Below are 17,171 nucleotides of genomic sequence, written 5' to 3' on the forward strand. Positions count from 1 at the left end.
GGGGGAAGAATAACTTTGAGGAGAATAGGGTTTCTGTAATTGAATTGGCAAAGCAAGCACATGCTGTATGACCTTCTTAATACAAACACAGCGAGCAACAAGCCTGGTGGTGCTCTGCACGCTGGTGCCATGCAGATTCAGGGTACCAGAGCCCTTCACAGGTGAGGGATGGGTTACTCTGGTGGGGGCAGGATTTTTCTGAGTAGTTCCTACTAACTAATTCTGCTTTTTGGGGAAATTAACAGCAGAACTCCCTTTGATTTCAGTGGCAAGTGCTTGGAAAATCCCATCCTGCTGTACAGTAGGGGGTGATGTGGGAGAGATGGTGGCAGCTATTTTCTACATGAAAAGAAAAGGGAAGATAAAGGCAAATTTTAGCTCTAATTTCAAGGGGAATTGAAGTAGGCGGCGTGAACATAGCAGGGTGTCCATTGACAGGATAACTCATGTCAATAAGGACATGAGTGCATGTACTGTACCAAGTCTCTCAATTATTTTTCCCACATAATTAGATATGCAAGTGCAATTAAAACCCAGAGTTATCAAGCCCAGTCCATGTTAGAATGTGACATGATTAAACCTTGTGTCTTCAGTAGAAGTTGTGTAGCAGGCTATGTAAGAAATACTCACTTAAAAGCTTGCCACCATCTCACAGCACATTACACTTAAATAAAGGAAACAAGCTATGTTTTCAGATGAGGACAAGGAATGCTATTAATTCCCCTAAGTATCTCTCATTGTCAGGGAGGAGGGCTTTATCTCACCTGTAGCTAAACCAGTCTCTCTGGTATCTTTTTATATGCATGGTATCAGGTGAGATAAATTTATCCCCAGAAGTGAGCATCTTCCCTGAAGTATCAATGGAGCCAGGGTGAATGGTTCAGATGTGGATGTATGTATTTTGTATGACTGTCATATGAAACGCAGCCATGGTGTCCCAGCTGCATCCCATAAAAGTAGCTTTTTGTGTCTTTGGTTTTTAAAGACCTTTTAAATAAACAGATCTAATGAGGTTGATGTTCTGCATGAAAAATGTATCATTTCGGTTTTCTTTTAAAGTCAGAAGTCCTTACAAGGTTTTGTAACTATAACGGCAACACCAGCTTGTTTGTACATTTATTCATTTCACATCCTCCCTAGGAAAACACAGTATCTGTAGGCTGTGTAATACCAAAATGGGAATGGGAAGCTAAGTTTATATTAATTTACTTAATTTCCCAAAATGTTCATTGTACTTAAATATGAGAAGCGACCAAATATGGAATCAGGAATCTTAACACAAGCTTCCAAATATTATACAATCTTAACCTTACTGTTACAGAATAGATCAGTCAAAGGAGTTCTGTCACATTTTTGCTACACTACCTTGACCTGGGAATGCAGATGTTACAGTCCAAAAAAAAATGCCTGTTTGCAATAACCAGAAAAAACACAGGAGTGATCTGATCCTCATGTGCACCCCCCAAGCCCAAGCTCCCCCCCACACACACACACCCTCAGCTCATTCAGTGCTTCAGGATGTGGTTAGATTGATGCTTTCTGTGGGGGAAGTGAGTGGGCAGCCCAAAGCACTGCCACTTATTTCACATCAGGCTCAGGACCTCAGCCAGCTGGTGTCCAGGGCACAGATTCAGACCAGAGCCCTAAACTCTCCATGCTCCACTCACAGCTCCCTGGTTCATGCCTCCTTCCCCAGTTCGCTGCAGAACATCTGGCAACACCTTTTCATCATGCACTGGGAGTGTACTCCTGTAGTCATGTGTTCTTGCTTTTGTTTAGCCTGAAATACTTTTGCGTTTATTAAAAATGTTCTGCATTTGCTTCATGAGTCTAGATAAAATATACGCTCAATAAATGTCCAATGTCAGTAAATGGTAAAAAAAAAAACATATATTTAACTGGGCTACTGACCAGTCATTTAAGACTCAAAACATTGAGTTATAGCACTGTGTTGCAGCTTTACAAACAATATGTCACAATTTTGAATTACTTGGCACCTTTTAATTTCCAGAGATCATCTTGCTTTAGATCTTGATGTGCATCACTGGGTCAGACACAAAACGGGCCCATGACTGCTGTTTCCTGTCATACGGGGCTCAGTAGGCTACATACAAATATCCCAACGGCAGCTCTCTCAGATACCTGCCACTATGTGTTATTCATCCTTAGCTAGATGCTACTATGCCAAAGAAATGAAAACATGCCATTCAGTGCTGATAATTTGATTCACTGATGTTGAGAAATGGAACTAGTTCCAGCTCCTCCAATATGGACCAAAGTTGTGGTCTCAGTCTCACCCCTGGTGAAAAAAAGATCAGGGCTTTTTTGTCTTGCTCTCCCCGGCTGCCCCCCCCCCCCCCCCCCCCCCCCCCCCCCCAGTTATTGCATCATACACATTACTGAAGAGTGAGTCACACAAGAAGGAAAAAAGTGGTGTGGAGCCTGCAGCAGCATCTCTTCCCGAGAAAGATCCAGGCAGCATGGTTTGGGGCAGTTCAGAGAGGTGCTGCTGTGTCACCTTGCTGCTGTCTGCATTACCTTCTGGTCAGCGTCAGCAGGGTTCAATCAGTTTTTCACGACCATACCCAACAGTTATCAATAAAATCACATATTGCTCACTTGTTAAATTCTCAGTTTGCTCTTAAGCACAGCCAAGCTGAGCCTGAGTACATCTGGAAAGCCTGAATAAATTTTCTCCAGCTGCAGGTTTCAAGTGATGATTCCTTGCTTTAGAACCATCTTTTACACATGCTCAGCTATTTGGTCAAATGCATACTCATGCAATATGCAAACACGATATTAAAGGCGAAGGATTTTAAATGTTGGTATTTAAAATGCACATGTCCCCAGCATATGATAACGGTACGTTAAACATCAGCATTCCCCTCTGCTGAAAATGCCTTTATCCTCTCTCCCCTCTGCCCTTAGGGCTCCACACACCCAGCAAGCTGTCCCCTATGCTGACACCCGGGGAGGCTTCGCTCCTGCTCTCCCCTTTGGGCCCTCCTCCCAAACCCTGATACATTTTTAGATTTCTTAAGATCTGATCGTGATGCCAAGACTGTTGAATAAAGAAGATTCAGAAATGGTGCATGTAAACCATACGTTTATAAACTTAGTCTCTTTAGATTAGGACTTGTTAACTTTGGGGTATTTCTAACAGCACCTCACACAGTGGGTCTCTAAATCACTAGGGGTGTTACAGACCTCAAGGTTAAAAATAAGGTTGATCAGTCTGTAAGAAGAAAATGACCATGTGTTGCAGAAAGTCTCACCTGGGAGCTAGGTAGACTGCCTGTTCTGAAAATAATGTTAAATATAAGAGTATTTATTGATCCCTTCTGTTCAGCTGGCACACACTTCTCCTAGGCTACATTTGGTTTTCCCCTCTGCTAGACCAATTCTCTCCTGCCAGGCCATTGAAAGCACTGGATAATAATAAATCAAAATGTGCTTTCTCTGGATGTACAGTAATTGAGAGGGAGACAAATACATAAGTGGCTATCTGAGGACCATAAGAGAGATTCTAGCTTACCCAGTACACAGATTTTGTGAGAATGGCAGCATATTTGCAGAGCCTAATGAAAGTGAGCCAGGAGCGCAACATGATCAGCAAGGCCTGTCACCGAGGCATGGGATATCAGCACATTTACTGAAATGGAGAAAGAAACATTTAAAAGAATTGTTATTTTTAACTAACGCATGAATCACAGAGGAGATTATATTTACATAACTGAAGGATCTCACTGGGGGGATGGAGTCCTGTTCCTAGCACTACACGTTTAGAGGACAGAGAGACAGAGAGCTGAGCCCAGGTGATCATCTGCTGGGAGAGAAAAAAAGTCCCGGCTCCCTCCTTTGGACTTCATCTGCCGCTTTTCACACCCCCTGGCCATGGCACAGGCCCTCCGAGGTTTCTCACTTGCTCCCCATGCCAGAGAGGGGCTGCGCTGCTCCACGGCTGTCAGGGATGACCCCCGTCCCGTCCCACTCTCCCAGCTGCCTTTCCCACCCCAGCAGGACAGCGATGCTCACACCACGTGAGGTGGCTCTCAAATATCAGTACGAATCCCATCATGTATTGGCCCGTTTTGGACTCTGGTCTACAACCTTTACCATTCAGCCAGAAAATTACCTCAGAACGGAGGGAAAAAAAAAAAAAAGAGAGAGACACTTGAGAGAACCCCAGTTTACAATAAATCTTCCCAAACGCCTAACTTGCTCGCTCTTGAAGTAGCCTGGGCTTATTTCTGTCTGGAGGTAAAGGTTTTCAACTTCAGTTTATAAATGCCTCAAAATGCTGCTAAACAAATAAAGGATTATCTGGAGGCTTTTTTCCCCTCAGTTTCACTGAGCATCTTGAAACAGGAGGGCTACCCTGATGCTAAGAGGTATTTTTTTGCATGGCTTATTTTCCTATATCATTTCTCTTCCCAGGGTGTGCTGAAGGTTCGCTGTCTTCCTTTTCCCCATCACTGCACAGATATGGCCCCTGCCCTGTGCAAACACTGATGTTTCATTGCAGAGATACATTGAGCTTTCAGAGAAACCTGGCAGGTGCTTCACTAGAAGCACAAGTCTGGCCCCAGTTTAACAGAAATATTCGTGTGCGTAAAGCTGCATCTGAGCTGAAGAACCTTGCTGAGCTGGCTCCTCGGCTCTCAAGCACCCTTATGATTAATTTCCCACACAGGCTACACACGTGAGCTCTCCTCCAGATGATCTCTATTCAGCAGGGCATCCCACAGTCACAAGCCCTTTCTGGCTGCCCCCACTGTGGGTCCCCATGTCCCTCTCTCAGGCACGGCCACTGCAGGCAGGGGGGCTCAGGCACACCTGCACCCACCGGGCATCTCCCTTGCACCGCAGCCTTACCCGCATTCACTTCACAATGCTGCAAACAGCTTAAGGAGTACCCCCGATGATGGAACATGGAAAATCTGGCATTTGCAGCAGATATGTTTCTATGGAGCATTCAACAGTTTTTACTGCAGAAGAGACTGGGAGAATCAGTTTTATGTAGGAATAGGTTTAGGCTGAAATCTGGGCAGTTATATTTTTAGGTCTATTTAATGAGGTTAATGGCTTTTTCTCAGTTTAAAGACAGAGGTCCTGTCTTCCTCCAAACCCCTCAAATCCATGTTTATGGTGCTCTGTATCACATCTGTTGTTCTATGGTACCAATGAAGTAGTCTTTCCCCATACATCAGCATACGATGCCTCCTTATTTTTATATTTACTGTACTCCATGTGAATTTCAACAAAGGACATGAAAGAATGATGGGGGGAAGGGGGGGGCGGGGCTCTAGCTTTTTTCAGCACACTGTGATCCCAAGAAGCCAGTTTGGAGCTGGGCTGTCAGGCCAGTATCCTGAATCAAACTCAATAGATGATCTTTCTCTCCCAAGATTAGGCCCTCATACAGCCATCCCTTTTTTCTCCTTCCAAGTAATCCCTGCCATTTGCTTACATAATGCATTTATTTATTTTCCTAAATTACAGCTCTGATTTCCAATAAGCATGAACAATGCTGACCAACCACCGCAGCCCACCACGTGTATCATTAAGGATGACTCTGAACTCCACTATGGCCCCTTGTTTCTATCACTGAATATTTTATACACACACTTCAACAAACATGTGACCCCAAATTGGATTTTTCTACAGATAAGCAGCTGGACACACTGTGCCACACTCATTGATGAAAAGAAATGTTTAGCTTGATGTAATTACCTCAACCATCGACCATAGTGCCTGATGAGAACTCTTCCATTATGTGACATCCCTGGAGGCATATTCCCCCTTCAGCCGTGCAGGCATTTCAAAAACCTCTGGGAGCTGTACCATCAGCCTGCACGCTCATCTATGATGAGTAAATGTTGCTGCAACAGTTTTTGTCAGTGCTGATTTACTTGCTTTGTTTGTTTGCTTGGGGTTTTAGTAATAGTATTAAAAGTCTTTGCTCCTGATGTATTTGACATTGTGCCATTGGTCCATTAGGATTTAGTTGAGTGTTGTGCATTATTTTTAATTTGCATTCACAGTATGCTCTGTAATAACTCACTCTGAATTCTAGCAATGGATGCTGTGAATTTGTATTAAGAGCAGCACTGATTTGTGCAATGTGTAGTAAAATTCTTTGCAACAGAATACTTAGCACTTCATGTCCTTTAGCATAGGATATCAACGTTTCCAAATAACAGACACTTTTCTTAGCAAATTGTTCCTGGACTAATCGTAATGGGAAGGATTTCAGCTTGGATGGAAATCATTGACACAAGCTACTGTTGATGCCAAAAGTTTACAGCAATTAGACACAATTATAGAAGAAAAATCCATGAAAGGCAACTAAACACACAGATAGCTCTGGTTCAGAAATTCCCTCAGCTGTTGATTGCTGCAAGCTGAGAAAGGATCCTAGGGACGGATCACTGCACTGTTCTTCCCTAGTAGTCTGCTACTGGGCACTGCCTGAAGAACACACTGTTCTCATCTGACCCAATATGGCCTTTCTTATGGTGTTATGTTAAGAAGTCACGCTGAGAGCATTTAAGAAGGAGAACGGGGCAAAAAAAAAAAATAGTATCTCCCTTCAGGTTAACAACTTGCAAGTTTTTGGAGTTTCTGCATTAAAATCCTCCTTTGTATCTAATTAGAAATCAGATCCTCTTCCCCCCCCTCAGCTTCCTTAGGAAGAATATACACACTGGACTGCACTACAATTAAGGGCATTTCAGTGCCCACAGCACCCTTAATTGGATGAAGCCTTGCACAGCGGCTGGCAGTAGAGCACCGATTTTCAGTAGTTACTGGCCTCAGGTTTGCTTATGCTAAAAGATGCATTTTTGGCAGTGAACGTTTATCTGCCATGGGGCAGGATCATGATTGCCGAAGAGGAAAAGCTGGTTACTCAGTTAAACTGAACAGAGGAATCTGGTGAAGCATACACAGTACAACAATACTCTGACAAAACAAAAATCACAGCTAGTTTACAACAGTGAAAAATCATTTAATTTCTGCACATGAGGGAAGTCCTACAGTAAGTGTGACATCTTATGAGACGCTCAGCATCTTGAAGACTTCTCCATGTGTCCTGACCTTGACCTTTCTCTGGAGACTGAATGGTGCCTTACAAGATGAGCTGTCAGTAGCACACTTGATGAACATCTCAAAAGTGGGGTACACAACTGTTTTGAAACACCTAATACTTCAGCTAGTTCTATATAGAACCTCAACAGACTACTGACTGAATTTAATTATTAATTATTTTAATAAAGCCTATTTTGTAAGTTATAGGACACAAAATCCTGTCCTGAAAAAAGTGAAAAACATCAAAGCAAGATTGCAAAATTGTAGCAGCAGCAGCCACACAAGGTGATTATAAGGTTTGGACTTGACTTTTTAAATGGGGTACTGGAATGCACTGGGGTTTGCCATTTTGCTTTTGTGAAATTATCTGGACAATTTGTTGTCCTGAAGTTTAGCAGAAAGCATTTCCATTCTTGCTGTTTATCATTTTTAAAACCATGTTGCCCAAAATTGTGGGTGGAAATAAATGAAAAAGTTGTGAAACGCAATGAACCACTGACTTTCTCCTAGTCTGAAACCCATATGTTTCGTTTCTGCAGTTTTTTTGGATTTATTTTTGCTAAAAGAACTCGCATTGATGACTACACTAAAAATACTGAAATAGTAGTATCACACCAACATCTCACCTTGGGGACTCTCATGCTTTGCCACAACGTGGGACTCCAGTTTCACTGAATATCTTAAGTACCTTTCTCTTCTTCCTATTTGTACCAGTCATCTCTCCTCCCATTTGCAATAACTAATATTGCTATGACAGCCATTTCTTAGATGAGAAGGCAGCATTAGGAAAGCATTTAATGAACATTAATTGCTTCTTAATATGATTTAGCTGCTGGAAGTAAGAAGGCTAAGCTAGCTCCATGTGACCAGCAGCCCTACAGGCACCACCACCAGACTCCTTTTAAGATGCAATCCTGTTGACCTGGGAGGCAGCAGCCATTCATGGATGATACCCCAAGGCTACATTTTACTTCTCCAAATTAGCAGCTAAGTAGGGTTGTAGGAACCCAGCAAAGGCATCATGACACCACCTGGCTGATTAGTGATCTCTTCCTTCTGTGCAAGCCAGCAATTACCAGTTCCCACTGACTTCAGAAACTAACAAGAATCAGAGGCTGGGGGATGCTGCCAAGATGCAGCAGCTTCCAGCTGTCAGGAAGAGGATGGGATGGTGGACAGTATCAGCATACAGTGTTCAGTCCTGGTGTTTTCCTGTGTGGCATCTTTGGCACCTGTGCCTTTATCATTTTGGCCCTCTACGTTATGTTATCTGACACGGTCACTTCTAACATGGCAACATTATGCAAGAAAAACTTCACCTTTTAATCCAGCATTCCTGAATTTGAATCCTGATTTACCATTGATTCTCATCTCACCCTTTACTTAAGTCACTTAACCTCTCTACTAAGCTGCTCTGCCAGGAAATTGAGGCTGGTAACACCTAGAGATACTGTGACAATCAATCAATAAGTGTTTGTAAAGTTGTTGATGAACAATAAGCACCAAGTGCCAAGTCTAATTTAAACAGATATTGTTTATAACCTTCCCATCTTCTTTGCAAGAACTTTAATATGACACAAAGATTAACCTTCTGATCTGGGAAAAAACTCTACTGATATTAGACTAGTGCTGGCAGCAGACCTCCAACTTGAAATACGATGTCCTCACTGACATCACTAGATTTCCCATGGATTAGCTGACAGCGATACTTCAGGACTCATGGGAAAACCGTATTGCAGAGGGAAATAACAGTGAGAGGGGAAGAAACACCAAATAGATTCCCGGACTGTAATTCTTAGTCTTCTTTTATTCAGAGCTGAAACAGAATACCACTAGACTTTCTGAAATGAAAGATTTATTGTTTTACAGAGTAGTTAATGGATATTATGAAATAGTTTAAAATAATATTCACTAACATAGGCAGGAGCCTTCAAGTTTTACAGAGGTAACAGTGGAATTGAAATTTCTGGTATGTGCTAACCAATGAACATATACATACCTTGAGAAGTTTCCTGTTGGCCCCTACGCGTTCATAAACATTGTCAACTGGATTTATAGGATAGGCCTGAAGCTGAAGTAAGATTTTTTTGAAGCGGTGATGAAACACCTTCATGTTCAAAAGATTCACGACTCATGACAGCCTCAAAACAGCAAACTTCTTCAGGACTTGAGAAGTCTTAACACCGGCTTTGTCTATTACAACCAAGCACTTCAAAGCTAAGGGAGTGACAGCTGTGTTCACAGGGGGACTGTGCATTGAGCCAGTCTGTTACCCGCTATCCCTAGGCAACACCATCCCGCAACTGCTTCTAGCTTCCTCCCACCAGCACCCACAGCACTGCTTGCCAGTGAGCTAGAAATGCCCTAAGAAATAATTAGGTATTTCCTAGCATACCCCATCACAGCTGGTGCTCTGCTGTTTTCCTGATGCACTGTAGGCACGCTGCTTCTCCTTGTCATACCTAACTACTTACCAGTCACAGTATCAACTCCCTTGTTACTTCATTTATACGGCTGCAGCAGTAGTCTTATTTTGAGGCTTTCCAGCCATTGTTTGGGAACATAATAAGAGCAGCTCCAAGGCTTAAGGGAATGCTTGCAGACACAGAAAACAGGAATGATAGGGAAGAATCTGCAAAAACAAGGTGTCAGCTGGCTCACAGCTGAAAGGCTGCTGTAAGGTATAGCACCTCCACCACCCACTCTGGTAATAAAGGCAGCCTAATTAATGGCACCTTGTTACCTTATTAGGTTTCTCATGGCAATGGCTAGCCTTGTGAAAACAATACTAAATGCAACATTACGTAAAATGACACAAACTTACCACTGAAAAATTTCTTTACCAAACCCACTGCAAATAAATCTTCAAAAAATCCCCACCAAAAACCCAAACCCACAAACCAAAACAAATCAACTGTCATTTATAAATAAGATAGCGAGCTATTAAGGCAGCCACGACCTCGCTGCACCAGCCACGGAGCCAGGCAGGCTGCCCGGGCCTCCTCGGCGGCCCTTCGCCGGGCCACCCTCGCTCCGCGCCTCCCCCGCCCCCCCGGCACCGCGGCCCCCACCAGTTAAAGTTTCCACAGTATCGTAACTCCCTCGCAAGGCAGGGTAGCCGCCCCGCCGCCCCGGCTACCGAGAAACGCCCCGAGCGGCCGTGAGGAAAGGCCGCCCAGGTCCCGCCCTCACGCCGCGGCAGCTCAGCGAGCCCAGCCGCTACCCGCCGGCACCGCCGCCCCGGCAGCGAGCGGGCGAACCGAGCCGGCGGCGCCCTGCCGAGCCGGCCCCCGCCCAGTGGCCGCCGTCCCCGGCACCCCGCCCGGGGAGCGCCGCGCCGCTCGCCTGAGGGGAAAGTTTGGCGGGAGGGCTGGCGGGAAGCCCGCCCGGCCCCTCAGGGCGGGCGCCCCCGGCGGGCAGGGCCCCGAGCCGCGGCGGGAGGGGGGGGCTGATGGCGGCGGCGCAGGGCTGCGGGCGAGGGGCGGAGCAGAGAGACCCTGTGGCTGCCATGGCCGCCTCCCCCTCCCCGCATCCTGCTTAAATACTATGGGGCGGCCGTAGCTGCGGCGGGCGCCGCTGCCGAGCGCACCATGCGGGCTGTCATCGCCTTGGCCGTGGCGCTGGGCAGCCTGCTGCTCGGCGGCTGCCTCCTGCGCCTGGGCGGCCAGCAGCCCCTCCGCGCCAGGTAGGGCGGCCGGGGGGTCTCGCCCGCCGCGGTGGGGCTGCGGGGCGGGAGACCCTGGAGCCGGCTGGGGAAGGAGCGGGACGCGGCGAGCCCCTCGCCGGGAGAGGGGCGCGGCGGAGCCCGGCGCGGTGGCCCCCCGGCGCGGGCTGGGCTGGGCTGGGCTCGGCTCGGCTCGGTTGTCCGCGGCGTGTGAACGATTCGTGGGGAGGAGACCGGCGCTGCTCACGCTGGTGATGTTTAATCACTGGTTTTGACAACTTTGTTTTCCCGTCTTGCTTGCCAGAGGCTGGGAGGAGGACGCGGGAGTAGCTACTGTCACGCCGAAAGTGGTGCGAGCCCTCAGGTCCCCCCTAACGTCCCTTCCTCAGACCGAGAACAGGTACGGGCAGCCTGCCCCCGGTGCCGTGCTGTGCGGCCGTGGGGAGGGGGCTGCAGGAGCGGAGACCTGCCCTTGCTCCCCTTCGTTCTGCCTTTTGTTTTGGCAGCTTCATCAGGGAGCACGTCGGAGTCTTATTAGACTGAGGAAATGAACGTTCACTTTATTGCTAATAAAGGCTCGTAGGCCCTCTTAAATGACAGCTGCCACTCTGCCATTGGTTTCGAGCCCAATAAAATGTTGCGTATAGCAGTTTTGTTAACGTACAGCACAGAAAGTGCTTGCTGAACGGCATGTTCCAGGTATCTTTTATTCTTTTTCCCAGGAAGGTGGAGCTGGGTAATATTGTTACCAGTTTTGTAATGTGTATTTAGTTAAAAATACCGATTTCTCCTTTAAAATCCATAGGATGAAGGCGAGACATGGTAAGCCTTTATCATGTTGTGTAGCATCTTACTTCATGGGAGACCTTTCGCTTGATCCCATGTCTTGATTTTTTTACATCAGTGTAGATCTTTGCTTTACAGCCTCTTATTTTATACTGTGAAGTTTAATATGAAAATAGTTGGTAAAATTAGCTGTGAAACAAATTGTTTCCTACATGCAGGCTTCAATGTTAAAGACTCTGTTTTCATGCTCTTGAGTCTTCACACACTGTAGGAAAACTAATAGTGCAGAAGAGGGTGGTATAATCCACACATGAGATATTACTATGTACGAAGTCGTTTGCAAATGTTTTTGCTACTGTTTTACTTTATATGGTCTCATTAACATTGAAATTCTAATAATTATTAGATGTTAATATATATTATGGTCAAAAACACATGATAAAAAAAGCAAAGAACTTGGGAACTGGGTCTTTCATGGGAACTGTGATGTTCTGGTTACGTTGAAATTGATGGTGACAATGCAGTTAACCTTACTGAGGCCACCATCTCACCCCGTCTAGCTGAATTTGAGGCTGAAACAGCCGCAGCTATCGGTACCTAAAGGGGGCCTACAAGACAGCTGGAGAGAGACCTTTTACAAGGGCATGTAGTGATAGGGCAAGGGGGAATGGCTTTGAACTGAAAGAGGGTCGGTTTAGATTAGATATAAGGAAGAAAATCTTCACAATGAGTGGTAAGGCACTGGCACAGGCTGCCCAGAGAAGCTGTGGATGCCCCATCCCTGGCAGTATTCAAGGCCAGGCTGGATGGGGCTTTGAGCAACCTGGTCTAGTAGAAGGTGTCCCTGCCCATGGCAGGGGGGTTGAAACCAGGTGATCTTTAAGGTCACTTCCAGGCCAAACCATTCCACGATTGCCTAAGTTTTCCCTAAGTGATGTTAGTCGTAACCATTGCAGCATACCCTAACAGTAGGTTTCTTATATGTTTCCGATAAGAGACCCTTGTGCTTACAGCCTCAAATTTTAGAAGTTTCACAAGCCATGTTTATAACATCTTTCAAAATTAGAGTGAAACAAAAGGAATAGGAACATTTGCAGAATTCTAATTGCAGTTACTTGCTTCTAGCCTGCTTCTCTTTCCTGCGCTCATTTTTTCCCTTCCTGCCTTTTTTTCCCCTTCTTTTCCATTCCTTATAATTTACTGCTTTTGCAGTATGTTCTCTGTTCTGCTTTGGGTTTTGTGGCTGCCACTCTGTTCTCCTCTGCTCTGTTTTGTGTTACGTCTGTGGTTCCCCCCTGCCCCGTCTTGTCATATTCTTCCTTTTCCCTGCTAGTTTCTGAGCTGCAGTCTCATTCCACTCAGCTCTGTGTACTAAACCATGGAGTCAAATTGACTAGAAATGCTGGCAGAGAGCACTTCAGAGAACAGTCTAGCTACTTCCCATCTGTTCTTAGTACACTCACAACTGGAGCAAAAAAAGTGGAAGCAACACATACCAAAGAGGGCTGAAAATCCATTGTACGTATGGGTCAGTTTTTAATCTCTGTAATAAGGCAAGTGAGCATGAAATTTTAAATATATGCTTTTCCTTAACCTACTTGAAGGATTTTCGCACCAGTTTGGAGCTAGTTTTGATCAACCTGAAATCGTATTTTTTCATAACTAAGTGACTGCAAAAGGGTGACAAGTAAATTATTAATCAAAGAAAGTTTCATTTCACTCTAGCTTCTGTAACTGTAGTGTCTTTGGAGGGATGGCTTACTGGCTGAATCCAGGAGAGGATGTTCTTTCTCACCTGAGTAACTGTGCTCAGTAAGCTGGCCTGACAGGAGTTTGTGGTGCATGTTTGGCATACAAGGAAGGAGAGAGAGCTGCTGGACTGACCAGGAGCTGTTACTTAATCCAGTGAGCAGCTGGACTGGGCAGGGAGCCGTGCTGGAGGGGGTTGATCCAGGCAGCAGCTGGACTGGGCCTGGCTGAGGGCCATGCTGGAGAGATTTGATCCTGAGAGCATCTGGACCCATTCAGGAGATTCAGACCAGTCCCTCAGTGATGGAGATGGATAGCCTGGTCAATAGGAATTAGATGCCAGTTTGCAGTGGGGTTTTGCTGCAGTGTCCATGAGTATAGCAAAAGGACAGAAGAGTCCCTCATTGAAATAGGTTGTACAGAGGTTAGTGAATTTTTGAATTGGTTGAGACTACATTACTATGTTGATATGTAACACTAGGAGCAATCTTTTGGTGCAGACTTCCCAAAGTATGGTTCTCCTGAAGTACTCTGACAGTTTGAATACCGTTGCTGTGTCACTGACGGCAGTGTCCTTTCCTGTGTAAGAGGATGTGCACGGGTGTTAGGTTAGACTCTGATTGCTTCGTAAGTTTGATGTGTTTTTTCTGGAAAGTTAAGATTTCTTAGCAACTTTGGTGGGAGGATACAGGAATGGGAAAAGGAAAAAAAGCTGGGTGCTATCCTTCTTGAACTCAAGTGTAAGTAAACTGGACAATCTTCTGAATCGCAAGCTAATCTTTTTTCTTATCATGATTTCCTTGGCTGTTGGAGGTGTATTTGTAACCAGACATCTCCTGAAGAATCTTTAAGGCCCTATTACTCTGTTGCCTCGCAATATTGAAAGTTAATCTGTTCCTTTACTTTGAGTAATTCTTTTAAAAGGATGAAACCGAAGGATGAAAGGTAGAAAAGCTGGGGATTGGTTCAGACTGTCATAGATATTTAGGCAGCTGTTATGCACAGCAAGATTTCATTAGATGGCGACCAGGCATCGAAAGTTCTCTGAAGATCTGCGTCCTAGTAAGTAACCTTGAAGATGTGGTTTGTCTCTTGCAGGACATTCTTACCACTTTTTCTTGTTAAGTGTTAGATAACTCGAACAATGTGACTGCCTCTACAGTGTGACTTCCAGTTTTTGTCTTTGGTTTAAATCACTGCCTACTGTGCCTGTTAGTAAGGTTTCTAACTAAACAAAAGGCCATTGTTGTTAAGAGTGTTCTAGCAGTCCCCGCATTTATTCATGGAACCAGTATAATTTGCACTGCAGTACTATGGTTCTCTGGCAAATCCTCATGTCTACACCTCATACCATCATCTCAGTTTTTAAGCTGTAACTGCAGGTACAGTTTAAACTTGCTTAAGACAACAGTACAACCAAAAGAAGTAGCCTTGCACTTTTCCAGCCTCTAGACACTTAGTCCTCCCTCCCTCCCCAGCTGTGTTTGTGCCAGCATATTTTTTTGTGTAGTCACAGCATTAATAGCAGAATAGAGGGTTTGGTACTGCTAGTGCTTATCAGGGGAAGGTGACAATAATAACAGGAGCTAGGTAGTCTGTTATGAGGCCTGGGGTGTGCTGTGTTAAGCTTGGGCAGAAGTTCTAGCTCCTTTTGTACTGCCCAGGAATATACAGCAGATAAATAATGCCAGCTCCTACAAGAGAAGTGAAAATAGTTTTGTCATGCACTATTTATATGTACTTTATATACAAGTAATAACAAGGCAGTAGTATCCTGAAGAACTGACCACCACTGCGCTGTTACTCCGTGTTGCCAGTTTTATGGCATTCACTTACTATTTCCCTACCTTAGTCTCTGTATTTTCAGGTCTGAGGCAAGCCCAATGTAGAGACTATTGGGGTAAATGAGCAGTGGTAGGAAGTGATTGCAGGGCTGTGAGTAAACAAGTTAGTATTAATACAGTGTTCTATAGTGTTGGTTTCGCCAATTCCTCTCTGAGCAGCAGATTTTTATGCAGGCCTAGGGAATAAACAACTATACTTAATTAACTATGCTACAGAGATCTGTGCATTCTGTCTCCTGTCAAAATATTGCATTCTGGCAGGCAGAAGGGGAAGAAGAGACAGGCTATTACCACGATTATGAACAGGAGCTTAGTATATTGCACAAATAATTTGCTACAGTTTAGATTGGTCAGCACTGGTGGCCACTTCACTAATTTTACTGCTCTCTTAGTATTTCTTCCCTTCGTTCCCAAGTGATGCATGCAGACATATTTTAGGAGCACATTCTGAACACATGCCTCACGTATTAGTTCTGTCTAAATGAATAGGTGTTCAGCTGAAAGCTGCTGCCAGGACCCATTTATGTTCTGACAGTGGTGAAAGGTTTCCCAGCCTCTTTCTGTTTACTTGGTCCGAGTGAAACTGCTCTGTCATTCTGTCTATCATGTACTATTGTAACATCATTTTAGAGTAAGTACCTTATTCTTTTCACTTTACCCAGCATGAGACTCCGAGTGTTGCTTGTCATGTTACCTGTCATGCGGTTTATGGATTTTAAAAATAAAAAGTATCCGATCTTGTGTATAACTCTGGTGAAGAGCACCAGAAGATCTTCCAAATAATTTCAAAACGCAGCTTGTCTTAAAGACCTGATTTAGCATTGCAAAACCTCCATGGGAACTTGAACAAGGCTAGTAGGATCAGTCTCTTTCTCGGTTACTGTGATTAATGTTATAAGACAAATGCTTACTTCTGTGGTTTGATAAAACCATTTTTATAGTCCATTTCACCAAGCATTTAAATTGTATATTGACTTATTAAGTTGTTGCAAACCTTAAAAATGTCACCATATTCTTATCATAGATTAATTTGAAAAACTGTCAAGGATAGCACTTAAGAGCATCCTTCCTAGGGAAGTGTGGCTTACAGGTTTTTAATAGTATTCAACTAATAGACTATGACATTCAAATATAAATTAGTCTCTTCAAGGGAGAGAGATTAAGACAGAAGGTATTCACAATCGGGATAAAGCTGTTCAGTGCCACTTTGGTAGAAGGATATAAGAGCACAATTCTGCATGCAGAAGTTACCCTTTTTAGCTGGAGATGCTCAGCTGGAACAGGGTTCAGAGGTCCTGTACTGCTTCAGGCAGACAAGAGCAGGATGCTGTAGAAAAAGTGCAACAATTAATTCTACTGGGCATGGGGTGGATAAAGGCAATGAGTGGGATTTTTCCTTACCTTCAGTGTGAATTTAACTGTCGCTGAAATTAAAGGTGAAATTATTGTTACTTTCAGTGCTGCCAACAATCTAGTTCTGATCTCTTTTGAAAATCTCTCACCACATTCTTTCAGTTGTTTCCAGCTGATTTTGCAGGAATTCTGGAAGTTTGGCCTTTCAGTCTTGGGCATATCTTTATGTTATGGTATAATTCCAGCACTGTTTCCTTTTTCTATTTGCTTATTCCCACCACCTCCACCCCTGTCCTTTTTTTCATCCATCCTTTTACGTCCATCCATTTTCCAACTCTGATAACTGTTTGGGGTTGAGTTTGGTTTTGGTTTTAAAGGGCTTCCCTTTTCCTTTACTCTCTGTGCCACTGCTCCCCCAGAACTCTATGTTAACTGAGGCATCTGTCTGTCCGGTGATTCCCTGCACTAAGGCTCCCTGTAGTCTCAGGACTTGAATGCTACAGGTGCAGCAAAAGGGGCCATGGACTTTCCATATAGTTTCTCTATTTCTTACTCTAAAGCTGGGTGTACTCTAAAGGTGGGTGTAATCCTTGTCTTACAGAATTTTACACTTTAAGGAACTGCTGTTTTCCTGAGAGCAAGATAGAGAATGGCAACGTGCTGATAAATATGGCACATGGTCTTAA

The 17,171-nt window shown here is 44.5% G+C and overlaps 1 protein-coding gene across 1 annotated transcript in view; it reads left to right on the top strand.

Moving 5' to 3' along the window:
• The first annotated feature begins 2,968 nt into the window (after positions 1-2,968).
• ST8SIA6 (ST8 alpha-N-acetyl-neuraminide alpha-2,8-sialyltransferase 6) overlaps positions 2,969-17,171 on the top strand; it is a 56,400-nt gene continuing 42,197 nt past the window's right edge. The window contains exons 1-2 of the mRNA XM_080386383.1: positions 2,969-10,774; positions 11,058-11,153. Of these exons, the coding sequence (XP_080242509.1) occupies positions 10,680-10,774; positions 11,058-11,153 (191 nt within the window). The 5' untranslated portion in view covers positions 2,969-10,679. The remainder of the gene's footprint in view (positions 10,775-11,057; positions 11,154-17,171) is intronic.

This window comes from Falco punctatus, assembly GCF_963210335.1.
Source record: "Falco punctatus genome assembly, chromosome: 4".
Taxonomy (NCBI): Eukaryota; Metazoa; Chordata; class Aves; order Falconiformes; family Falconidae; genus Falco; species Falco punctatus.